The 12,916-nt window shown below is 42.5% G+C and overlaps 1 protein-coding gene across 3 annotated transcripts in view; it reads left to right on the top strand.

Moving 5' to 3' along the window:
• The window catches only part of ARHGEF9 (Cdc42 guanine nucleotide exchange factor 9), a 400,716-nt gene that overhangs the window by 363,826 nt on the left and 23,974 nt on the right, over positions 1 to 12,916 (top strand). For all 3 annotated transcript variants that reach the window (XM_040442123.1, XM_040442125.1, XM_040442124.1), the window contains one exon: positions 7,440 to 7,571. In XM_040442123.1, the coding sequence (XP_040298057.1) occupies positions 7,440 to 7,571 (132 nt within the window). The remainder of the gene's footprint in view (positions 1 to 7,439; positions 7,572 to 12,916) is intronic.

Here is a 12,916-nt window from a genome sequence, read left to right as displayed (position 1 = left end):
GAAGAAGGGTCAAATAAATGATGATGTCAAACAGGCCAAAAAGGCAAAATAGTGGCCCAGTCATGAAGGTCATGAAGTAGGGAGAAGTCCATACATTGGCCCAATGACATAGTGTGAAGGTGGCAGCAGCATCAGGAAACCACAGAGTGGCAAGGTGACATATTGTAGAGATGGCAGCAGCATCAGGAGACCACAGAGTGGCAAGGTGACATAGTGTGGAGGTGGCAGCAGCATCAAGAGACCACAAAGTGGCAAGATGACATAGTGTGGAGGTGGCAGCAGCATCAGGAGACCACAGAGTGGCAAAGTGACCATAGTGTGGAGGTGGCAGCAGCATCAGGAGACCACAGAGTGGCACAATGACAGAGTGTGGCGAGCCAGAAGTCATCCCTCTGCCGAATGGTGACAATTCGGCTGCCACTACGCAAGCAAGTGAGCATGCATCGGGCCATTTTCGCAAGTGACTCAGAGGGACTCTCTGCCTCCATCTCAACTGCATACTGTGGGTCAACTGCCTTGTCTTCCTCATCTCCCTCTTGCTCCTCCTCTCCTGTCACTTGTGCTGAAAAAATACCCATTTCGCTACACATTGCTTGTGCTCCAATATCCTAACAGGGCTCAAGTGGCCGTGAGATGTAGGCGTCATGTCTCCAGTCCCCTGACAAGCCAGGTTTACCAGAATCTTTTCCAGAATATGAATCAGTGTTCATCCCGTAGTCCTGGCGACGGACAAATAAAGTGGCTTCCTCAAAGAACATGAGCAAACAGCAGGTGTCACGCATGAGCTGCCACTGGCTAACATCGAAGTTACACAGGGGAGTACCTCTGTCCACCGGTATCATCAAGAAATCATTTATGGCCTTTCTCTGTTCGTACATTCAGTCCAACATATGAAGGATGCAATATCACTTGAATGGAGCTTAGCCCCAGCCACGCTAGTTGATACTAGTCGTGACGTCAGTGGGCCGGCGGCAAACAGTGAGAAGGCCCCGGCACTGCTGGAGCGCTGCTGCCTTCTCAAACAGCTGATCAGAAGCTGATGATCTATCTAGAGGATAGATCATTAGTTAAATGAAAGTGCAGAACCCCTTTAAATCAGAGGGGAAAAAAAAATCAGATACGGAACAATGGATCAGTGACAAACGGACCCCAAGGGCATGAGCCCTTAGCTTGAGTTACACTCCCAGGCTCTTCCCTCAGAGGGGGTGGGTCCAGCCTTTATCTTTCTGAAGACACATTAACTAAACATTGTTGCCATTTTTGCTGTTGGACGACAAACAGACTTAAACCACCACTGAAGGTCAAGTTATATTGCAGTACCTCAGTGGGCTACTGCAAATGGTTAATTTGCTACTAATGGGTTAATATTCATCGTTAAAGGGGTTATCTGACTATTTGTTACTGATTACATCACTGGCCATGGGTAAGAAACGAGAAGGCTGCAACACTCACAGGAGAACTGGGCCTTCTCAAACAACTGATCAGCGGGGGTCCCGAGTGCCAGGCCTCCACCGATCAGATGCTAAAGACCTATCTAGAGGATAGGTCATCAGTTACAAATAGTTGTATAACCCCTTTAACAATGGATATTAACCCGTTAGTAGCGGATTAACCATTTGCAGTAGCACACTGGGGTACTGCAATATAACTTGACCTGCAGTGGTGGTTTAAGTCTGTAGCATCATGATTTATGTTCTCTTCAGTGGATTTCACCCTTTGCAATGCAGAAGTTCAAATCTGCTGCAAATCTGCAGTGTTCCTGCACTGATATCTGCAGGAACATCCCTACTATTTGGTGCCAATGTTGCAGCATTCTGGCTGTAACCTTAGGGTTGGTTCTCATGTGACAGATACCCCAGGTTTTGTGCAGACAATCCACAGCGGTGTACAGAACCAGCTAATTTCTTAAAATCTCACCCAGACACTACATTAAAAATCTGCAGCGTAAACTGACCTGCAATGCAGATTTGCAGTCCTCAGCATGTTGAGTTATGCTGCAAATGTCACACTTTCTAATACGGAGGATAAAATCTACAGCCATTTCCAAAGCAAAAAAAACACATGTAACTAACTCCTGATTTTTTGCTGTAGATTTTCCACTGTATTTTACATTCCACATGGACATAACTTGATATATAAGGGAGAACTAGACTTGCTTTCCTGCAGTATGTACTGCAGAGGTGTAACTAGCGGAGGGCAGAGGGAGCATGTGCCCTAGGTTGGTGCCAGAGGGGTGGCATTAACAAGCTACTCCGCCTTGGCAAAATTTTAGATTTAGATACAGATCTAGTGTGTAACTGGAAACCAGAGCAAGTGCAGGGGCGGCTCAGTAGTTGGTGGCTCAGCCGAGAACATGTAATAGCGCCCTTAGGGCTCGTTCATACGATAAAAAAATTGTGTTCCGTATACGGGCCGTTTTTGGCGTTCCATATACGGTCCATATACGGAACCATTCATTTCAATGGTTCTGCAAAAAAAAAATGAATGTACTCTGTATGCATTCGGTTTCCATATTTCCGTTTTTCCGTTCCATTCCAAGATAGAACATGTCCTATTATTGCCCGCACGTTCCGTGGCTCCATTTAAGTAAATGGGTCCGCAAAAAAAAAAAACGGAACGGAATGTACTCCGTATGGCTTCCGTATCTGTTCCGTTTTTGCAGAACCATCTATTGAAAATTTTATGCCCAGCCCAATTTTTTCTATGTAATTACTGTATACTGTATATGCCATACGGAAAAACGGAACGGAAACACAACTGAGACAAAAAAAGGAAAAATGGATCAGTTAAAAATGGCCCGCAAAACACTGAACGAGCCCTTACTAATTTTCCTGAGACCTTACTTTCTCTCACTGATTAGTGAAAATCTTTGCTATAACAGGATTCAGTTCTACAAACACTGATTCTCAGGTAGGCGTGTATGCATGCACAACAGCTAATCTTGATATGCTGCACTGCAGGGTAAAGTATGGAGGAAAACAGAGCAGCAGTCTGTCCCTCATGATACAACAGGTAGATTTAAAAGCATATGGAAAATTTGTTTACGGCTATGCCTTGATTAAAAAAACAAAACAATAAAGGGTATTCTGGTTAGAGAAAATTATTCCCTATCCACAGGAGAGAGGATAACTTTTAGATCTTGTACCCCTTTGAGACTCCCCTGAAATGGATGGGGCAGCTGGTTGGATATGCGCGCCGTCATTCCATCAATTTCTAGTGTTGAGAGGGTTGAAGTGTCCGCAGTGGACTTTGATCCGAATTTCGGGAAAAATTAAATTTGCCACGAAGCCGAATTTCCTCGCGTTATCTCGTAATGATCAAATTTTCCCTGAAATGGCGGTTAAAAAAAATTCATACTCCCCTCATCCATTTGAGCACAAAGAGGCTGCCGCCATCTTGATTGAAGATTTCACAGTAAATCTTGTGCACGGTGACGTATATGATGTCACCACGCCGGCCGACGTGATGACGTCATCAGGTCACCACACAAGATTTCGCGCAGTGTCTTTAATCAAGATGGCTGCGGCAGGCAAATGGATAAGGTGAGTATTTTTTTTTTTTAACTGATTAACCCTTAAAAGCCCTCATTTTTAATCTCAGATGCCGTGATCAGTGATGAACGTAGCATCTGAGGGGTTCAATGATGTGGGGGCGGCGCAGTCGCCATTGCACCCGCTACATACAAAGAAATGCTCTTTGTGACGAAGCTGCTGTATCATATCTTCCACGACTCTGCTCATCTCTATTCATTTCCTCGGGGGCACCGGAGATAGCCGAATACAGATATTAATAGTAATTATTATTATTATAATCATAATTAAAATAAAATCACAACTTCTCTTCAATTCCTTCCCTTCCATACATACTAATACTTACTAATAGATGGATTTGAAAACAAAGATTACAGGGTTAATTTGTGGACCAATGTGGAATAATTTTCCCCTTGGAAGGACCCGGCGTCTCCAGCCTTGTATACATGACGTGTTCCCAGCTGCATCTGTTATCTGACTGAGCCAGTCCCCTCTAAATAAGGAGTCACAGCTGTGCTTCAGTGCGCCCCGAATAATCCTCGGCGGAGCTGATCGGGAGCAACAACTGGCAGCTGAGAGACCGGAGAACCTAATTGAAACCAAGTGCAACTAGCGTAGGTTATTGGTCGCCTTGTCCCAGGGTGATTATATTAACACCTTGCTGTATTGCGGCACTTTACTATTCCTGATATCTATGTCACCTAAATGCTATTTTATAGATCTATGTGTTTTTGGTAATCTTGCATGTATTAACTTGATCATGGTCTTGGTCGATTTTAGGATATAGTTCCTGAAAGCAGTGAAATCTTTCTGAAATGGAAGAGATCCCAAAGAGAACATTTTCCTGCTTTCCTCTGATGGGATTTGCCACCATTTCTAGCAGAAATTTTTGCAATCAAAGGGGTTTTCCAACAGTTTTTTATACTGATGACCTATCCTCTGGATCGATCATCAGTATCTGATCGGTGGGTGGTCCGACACCTGGGACCTCCACTGATCAGCTGTTTGAAACGGCACTGGCGCTCGCAGTAGCACCGCGGCCTTCTCTCTTGCTCACCAAGCACAGCGTCATACATTGGGGCTGAGCTGCGTCTAGGCCATGTGACCGATTAATGTGACGTCATATGGCCTAGGCAAAGCTGGAGAAGACCGCGGTGCTACTGCGAGCGTCGAGGCCTTCTCAAACAGCTGATCGGTGGGGGTCCCGGGTGTTGGACCCCACCGATCAGATACTCCAGAGGTTAGGTCATCAGTAAAAAGATGTTGGAAAACTCCTTTAATATACAGCGTAATATACTCTTGTTCAGATATGCGATAGCTATTTATTCTTTACCGTAGTCCCCAATGTATTTCTGCAAGCACCCAGTCAACCAGGACCTACCATCCCCGAGTTGATCCGCCATTTCCAGCAGCAAAAAGGTTAACCGGTTTTGTGCATAATAGAAGAGCTGCCTACATAGCTGTCAACTCAAATGCTTTCATGTGTGTTCAGATTCTCCAGTAAGGCATTGAAACTCACATTTAAAAGCCCTTTTTTCATGCCTTCTCACATCAAACGCTGGGCTGAAAACCGTGCATCGTGCCGCTAAGATGCTGTTCTGGAGACAGGGCCAGCTTGATCAGCAAATCTCTTGAGGAAAATAAAGTCAGAGACTACAACATGGTTTTCAAACAACAGAAAGCATCAAAAAGGGAGCCTGGTGAAAAAAAAAGAAAAGACGTTGCTTTTGCTTTCCCTCCCGTCTGATCTCCCCCTCGCCTGCAGTGCTAATCAGTCTGTGAGTCCCTAATTAGAACACAGCGATGCCACTCACTAAATCAGGAATTACTGCACCCACTCCACAAGTAAATAACTCCCTTTCATACAATGTGGCTGAACAGTGTTATTAACAATGGAAATCTTCTAATGGTTTCCTTCTTTGTATTTACCAGGCTGTTACTTCCGAGGCGTGGATGCAGCCACCTCTAGGGTGGGATTTTAGCATCACAGGAAGAGCGCAGGGACAATACAAAAAAATACTAATTCCAAAAACACATTTATAGTGCCCGCGCTGCCACCACCACAAGTTCTTGGAAACTTACCAGGAAATATTCTATTCATTTTTATGAATTACATCACCTGTCAGCAGGAACAACCCTATTAAACCAGACATACTGCCTGGTAGGGGTTGTCTGAGTGTTTAATACTGTTGACCTGTCCTCAGGATAGGTCATCAGTATGTGATTGGTGGGGTCCAAATCCTGACTACAAGGGTATCCCCCCCAACATTTACAGGGATTATCCCATGAATAATGTAAAAAATGGAAATAATACATCATCTTCTACGTGACCATCTCTTTCTAGCAAAGCTAGAACCAGCCCTGTGCCTCACATGGATCCAGAGATCTCCCCATTCTTTGCTCCAATTTTCTGCTAGATTTTATTTGAAGCTGTCAGCTTAGGGAGCGTGTCCATTCCCAGGGAGCGTGTCATTTCTGATGCAGCTGGTGGCAATTGAAGGATGGAACTGAGCATGTGTTTCCATCTCAGGGAACAGGACAGAGAAATTAGAAAAAGAGTGACCAGCAGGTGGCGCTATACAAATAGATTTCTTTGAATAACTCAGTGGCTGTAATACATTTTTTATTACATGCAATTAGAAAGGTATTCAGATTCAGATGCTGCTTTGAAAAGTGTAGAATATTTTTCATGGGACAAACCCTTTAAGTGTAATTTGCTTGTGGCCCTGGATCAAATGTTTTACTTCCCTTCCGACAGTCAAAATAAAGCATTCTTCAGTTCCATTAAAATTGATGGCTTACCCCTGTAATGTATGAACATGTAGTGTCCTTCAACACAAAAGACCCTTCTTGTAGCTGAATGCAAGTTTTAGACAGAGAGGTTTCAATAAGTGGTTAATGTGGCCGACACCATTATTAAAATACAGATGTAGTCATTGTTAACTTGACACTTAACATGCTAAATACACTAGGAGAAATTCATTATTCCCCTTATGGCTATTTTTGCGACTTTTCAGTGCCATTGCGACTTTTCTAGTCACAATTGGCATTTTCCAAAAAGAGTGCATGACGAGAGTGCGGTGTGGGCAGGGCTCAGTCATCATTATTTATGGCAGAAATGTGTAAGTAATGTCTGAAATCTGCGAGCTTCCATAGATTTCATTCCGATGAACGAAGAGCTGGAGGACGCAGGTTTTTTTTTTATGAGGCCTGTGCCTCATCATAAAGTACATGACTCCTCTGGCAGCGCAGGCTACATCACCGGTATAGAATCTATTTTACACGTCTGTTTTTTCATCCTAGGCGTTTCTTTTAGTTTGTTATTCCATTGACATCTAACTGTGAAGTTAAATAGGGGAAGTCCTGTTTCAGGCACGAAGATTGTAATTAGGGCTGTCCCTAAAAATTTATTTCTGGACAGTCCCTAAAAATAGGCAACTTTTTTCCTGTGTCTGTTAAGAAAACCAGATGTGTTCGTGATTTTTGTTTTAGGCTGGTGGTAGTTGACTAGATGATTTTGGTGGTAATTTTCATCATTTTACAGCTCACAGTAAATGCTGGTAATGAGTTCATATCAGTATATTGAGTTATAGACCTGTATGAGTTATAATCTTTATCATTCGTTATGGTTCTCCAATTTGTCCATAAAAAATGTTGGCTTCCTGTGATTTTGGGGCAAGTTGTCCAGAAAAAAAAAAAAATTCTGCTGGACAACCATGATTGTAATAAATTACATCCTATTTTATATTAATAATATTAATGTTCTAGAAGACAAGAAGTCATCAGATGACAAGAGCCCAATGATATTTTCCAAATGTTTGGTTAAAGTTCTCTTTGGATAACATGTAACGGCCTATGCCTATAAGTGTTCACTGCATTGCATCATTCACTTGACTCTGTATTTCATAGGGTGATGATATCCTGGACAGAAGTTCCGAACTTATCTACACAGGGGAGATGCAATGGATTTACCAGCCATATGGACGCCAGCAGCAGAGAGTGTTCTTCTTATTCGATCACCAGTTGGTTCTATGTAAAAAGGTGAACTTATCATTGTAATGTATTTGGAATTATGGCATTGTTATTAGCTGGGAAATTATTTTTTAAGGCAATAGTACTTTTCATTGATATATGATCCCAATGTTAGTGTAACATCAAGGTGACATGTTTCAAGAGACTTCGAAAATACAAGTTTTATTTAATTAAGGTTGCGCACAGCACCGGTAAATGATGGTTATTAGTTTAAACATTTTTCAATATATTATTGTTTTTCAGCTCCTACTCGCTTTGCTTTGTATTCTTTCTATTACATTGACCTCACAGTTTATGGCATAAAGTGAACACCTAAAAGTCATAATTGGCACAAAAAATTTACTCTTTGTACCACACTAGGCAAAATTTGAAAAGTGGGCGGTGATTACTTGAAGGAACGTAGCCCAAAAAGTCTTAGATTTATTTATACTAAAGCCAGAAAATGATTCTAATCAGAACCAGAAAATTCTAATTAGCACCTGCTAAAATCAGGCATAGACTTCATTTTATTACTTTAAGATGGTGCAAAATGTGCTAAATGTATTGTTTTAATGTGAATTCAACAATTTGAAAATAAATAGGCTTACGCAGGCTGAGTGAATAAATATATTTACTAAATGTGATAAAAAATATAAAACAAACAAATCAGATACAGAGTAGTAAAAGTAAATAACGGACCTCAACAATACAATACTCCGGTTGCCATGTCTTAGTACATGGCCAACACCCCATAGGGATAGTGTTTCAAATCAATATACCAGGATGATGTTCCTCAATGGAGTGACAATTAACTGTCTGTGTGTACCAGGTTTATACCTTTCAGCTCCTCCTCCAGTGTGCAGCACACTGGTCTTTTAGGAAAGCACTTAGGAATGTGGCCTTCTCAGCACAATGGGGGATGGGTATGTTATCTAACTATCCCTAACCCACTACATTACAAGGAATATCATTACACAGAATATTAAAGGGGACAGAACCTGACTGACGCATGACCCACCAGCCTTAATAACTCTAGCCTCGTGTTTGCAGAGGCACAAAAGACACAGATGGTGGGCGACTATACCGGGTCACTATGCTCTTGTTGCGATCCTGCATTATCCTCCACATTGAGAATAGTTAACAGTGTACAATCAGTGCTTCCATCCCATGTTCCAGTAAGAGGAAGATGGCAGCTGGTAGCTAGTGCTGGACTAAAGCTTATATGATAAGCACAGTATATATATTTTTACTGCTATAGGACAGCAAGGGAGGGGGTTGGGCTGTCAGGAGAGCATGACAAGTTTTTCGTTAAAGGGGATGTCTCACCCCAGACATTAGTAGCATATCGCTTGGATATTCCACCAATGTCAGATAAGTGTGGATACCACCTCTCCAGAACGGAACCCCCAAAGTGAATGGAGGGTGGCCAGGCATGCAAGGCCACCTTCCATTCATTTCCATGGAAGTTCCAAAGAGTTCTGTCTCGGCTACTTCCAGCAGTTCCATAGAAACAAATAGAGTGGTGGCCACATTTGCCCGGTGTACTCTTCATTAATTTCTATGGGACTTCTGAAAATAGCAGAGCAAGCTTTTTGGAACTCACATAGAAATGAATATAGACCATGCAACACATGCGTGGTGTCTTCTCCTTCATTTTCGGGTGCCCATTTTGGAGATAGGTGCAGTTCCCAGAGGTGGGACCCACACCTATCTGACAATGATGGCATATCCTAGATACCGTATATGCCACTAATGAAGGGGTGTACTAGGAACTTAAAGTGGCCCTGAAAAAAATACTAAAAGTGGCCCCGTTGTGTAGTTGGCTCCAAATTAATGGAAGTCAGGGCCAGCAATACCATATTGTGGCCCATTATATTACCCCAACAGAGCCCAAAACTACAGTCCATCACAAAACTACTGTGTGTTAGGAAGTGCCTAGATGGGCAGGTGTTTATTTTATGTTTATGTTTGTGTGGGTGCTGAAGTGCCAAAATAAAGCACCCGTTTGGACATTAAATCCTGTTGTCTGCGAAGAAGTCTGTGATTGTGACCCACTGAGAGAGAGCGATCCCTTACAATATATTACTTAGTATTGTCAAACACCTTATAGAATCTAACTGAAAGATTAACAGGTTAAAACCAGAACAGTATTACTGTGCTAGTAATTATCAGATAAGTGTCTTCATTGTTGCTGCCATCACTTCCTAATGTGCAGTTAAGACAGATATGAACCCCATTAATTACTCCTACAGTACTTGGAGCCTGAGATGTTACACACAGCGTTCCTTTCATACCCACCGTAAAAACAGACGGTAATATTACTTAAGGCGTGTTGTGTTGCTGGAAAATTACATGTAATGGATTTCTGAACGCAGTGTAAATAAAATAAATGGGACAATAAGGAGAATATCAAATATAGGAGAAGGCTCATTTTTATAAAATTGCATTGACTTTTTGGAACAGCGTTCTTGCACTTTCATGTCCTCGTGAGTGCATTTATGAGTACGGATACGGATCTAGCTGAAAACCACCTTTCAGGTGGTCCTTGCCAAGGCATTCCTGCAGGAATCACAGCAGGTCTTCTGCTGCTTTCAGTGTCTGCGTTGCAAAGGTTGAAAGTTACGGTCAAAGCCTGCAGCATAAATTGACATGCTACAGATTGATATCCCACAGTGAAAGTCAGTTTACACTGTAGGTTTTGGGATTTCAGAAATCTCATCTGCTTTGCTTGTGCTGTCGATTTTCCACACAAAGTTACGCATTTACGCCATGTGTCGCTGTACCTAAAAGATTGACGTCTCTTAGTGCTAACCAGAGAGACAGGTACTGCATGCCTGAGTCTGAACCTGACATTGTATAACAATATGCAGCTTGTAGATTTCTAACTACAGTACAGTGAAAATCTTTCTAAGGCCTCTTTCATGTGTCCATGTCTGTGATGACATTCATGATAGGACGGTCAGTGGTTCATCTTAAGATGTCCGTGAAGGATACATGTGTCTGATTTTTACTCTCTGTGGCTGAAAATTGATATTTAGAGTATATTCTAGCAACGATCCGTAAAAAAAAAAAACATGGCTGGCATCCATGTTGTGTCTGTGGTTTTCATAGATCCATAGACTACAATGTGATTGAGAGAACCGTAATAATGGACACAAATATGGCATGTTTCTGTGGTGTCACCATAGACCCATAGTGGGAATACAGACATTAAAGGGGTTATCCAACCCCTATAATACCCCCAAAATGCCCAGGGACCTCATGCAGGTTATACATAACCCCTCGCCGGCACCCACGTCACTCCTGATGCTCGCACGGCCACCGCTGCATCTCCCTGTAGCGCACATCAAAACATCCAGCAATGGGGTGGGGGGTGCCAATAGCGGGCCACAATGGGAATGAGGCTCGTCCCCGTCCCGCTATTGGCTGCCCCCTCCCATCGCATGATGTTTTGATCCGTGCGGTGGGGAAAAGCATCGGAAGCTGTGCAGGCTTCAGGAGCGATGCAGGTGCCAGGGAGTGGAGTAAGTGGAGCATGCATTTGTTATTCACTGATGTGTGAAAAAGGCCTAACATATAGAAAGCTAGAGTATAATTTTTACGTACAGTATGGCGTTATTCCACACAATACAATATTTATCTCTGCAGAAAGTCCTTAATGCTGGATATTTCTGGGCAGCTCTTTGCTGTTTTGGGGGGCTCTACACCCATAATTCATCATTTGCTCCTGCATCTTTAAACCAACCTGAGTACTGGGCAAAAATCACTTCTCAGTTTTATATATTTGCTGCTCCTTGCTTTCTAGTTATAAGTCATTAACCCACTTTGTTATCTCACAAACCTTTTGCACAATGTCTGGCGGTCTCTAAAGCAGCCAAAGTCTTTTCTCCAGATGGTTCTTGCCTCTGATTGGATTTCATCCAGATGATTGCAACTTCCACTTTGCTGAGCTTCCTAACAGATATGGTTTTCTATGCATGTTCATCTTTCTGACTGGACAGTAAGGACTTTCCCTTCAAGTGCATTGCAGGGACTACTGATACTCTTTTATGATACAGTATATAGCTCACGGGAAGCGATCTTTAGGGCCACAGGCCTAAAAATTGAAGAGCTTTGGCTCCATTCACACATTTTTTACTGCTTCTGCCTCAGGTTCCTGCAAATCTTTGATGACTATAATAAAAATAAAAAAATATTTAATTGATTAAGCCATAATAAGTGCTTCAAGATCCATTAGGGTATATCTCCGCTAAAAATTGAAACTTTAGTGATAGTATGAACAGAAGGTTCCCTTGGACCAGTATCTCTGTAAAAGCCTAGGACATATTGATAATATTAAGACCTGGACAAAGCTCTGTCAGCAGGAGGCATGTAATAATAATGATTCATATTTGTCTACTTGGTGCTCCCTGTGAGCTGTTTCTTTTGTAGTAGGGATTGGATAATTATTGAAGTTCCTCAAGATGGAAAAGGTTTTCTGGAGTTGCCCAAAGTAAGAAGGTTCAGAATTACTTCACCGTGCCACGGCAGATGATTAATTGAAGGGACAGAACGGGTTAAAAAAAAGAAACTACTTTGATCCACTGCTGCTGCTGTTCCAATACTCACCAATCACTGGCTGCAGTGTTGACTTCCTCAGCCAGTGACTGGTTAGGTGAGCATCAGCTGCTATTTCCTGTGACTCGAGCCAGGCCAAGGAACTAGAGAGAAATGGTGACCCACTGGAACAGCAACAGCAGGGGATGGGTCACACATTTATTTTTTGGCCCAGCTTGCCCCTTATTTAAAACATTGTATCCTACTGGAATTCCCCTATAATGTAAGAATAGCACTTGAGATGGGTAGGTACAAGTTTTGGTTTATACCCTTGCTGTTTATACCCCAGTGGTTGGTGAGGTAGCCAACCAATAATAGGGAAATGCCTTTAAATGTTAGGGGAATTTCCATCATGTGGGAAATTCACTGTCTCTGATCAGAAGAAGTACTTAATAGCTCACAGATAGTGTATGGCCAGTTTTACACAGTTTATGATGAGGTCTAAAGATCAGAGCTTTTCTTTACATTGATCAAACGTTCCCTCTATCATTCTTCTTATATTCTGGAATGGCTAAAGACTGTACTATAATATGCAGGGGCATAACTACCATAGCAGGAGACCATGCGACTGCTATGGGGCCCAGGGCAAGAGGGGGCCCAGTCTTAGTTGGGATTATCTCCTCTTCTACTGGAGGTAAAAACTTGGTCAGGACTCTACCCTCTAAAGGAACAACTTTTAGCAAATGAAGCAGTGGAAAAATGGCGCAAGTGTTATTGAAAAGGGGTTTAGGCAGAAACCCTTCTGTCCTGTGTGGGGGCCTGGCTTGATCCTTGCTGTG

The sequence above is a fragment of the Bufo bufo genome, chromosome 8 (genome assembly GCF_905171765.1).
Source record: "Bufo bufo chromosome 8, aBufBuf1.1, whole genome shotgun sequence".
Classification (NCBI taxonomy): Eukaryota; Metazoa; Chordata; class Amphibia; order Anura; family Bufonidae; genus Bufo; species Bufo bufo.
The sequence above is the reverse complement of the archived record's forward strand: the minus strand, read 5'-3'. Positions and strand labels throughout refer to the sequence as shown.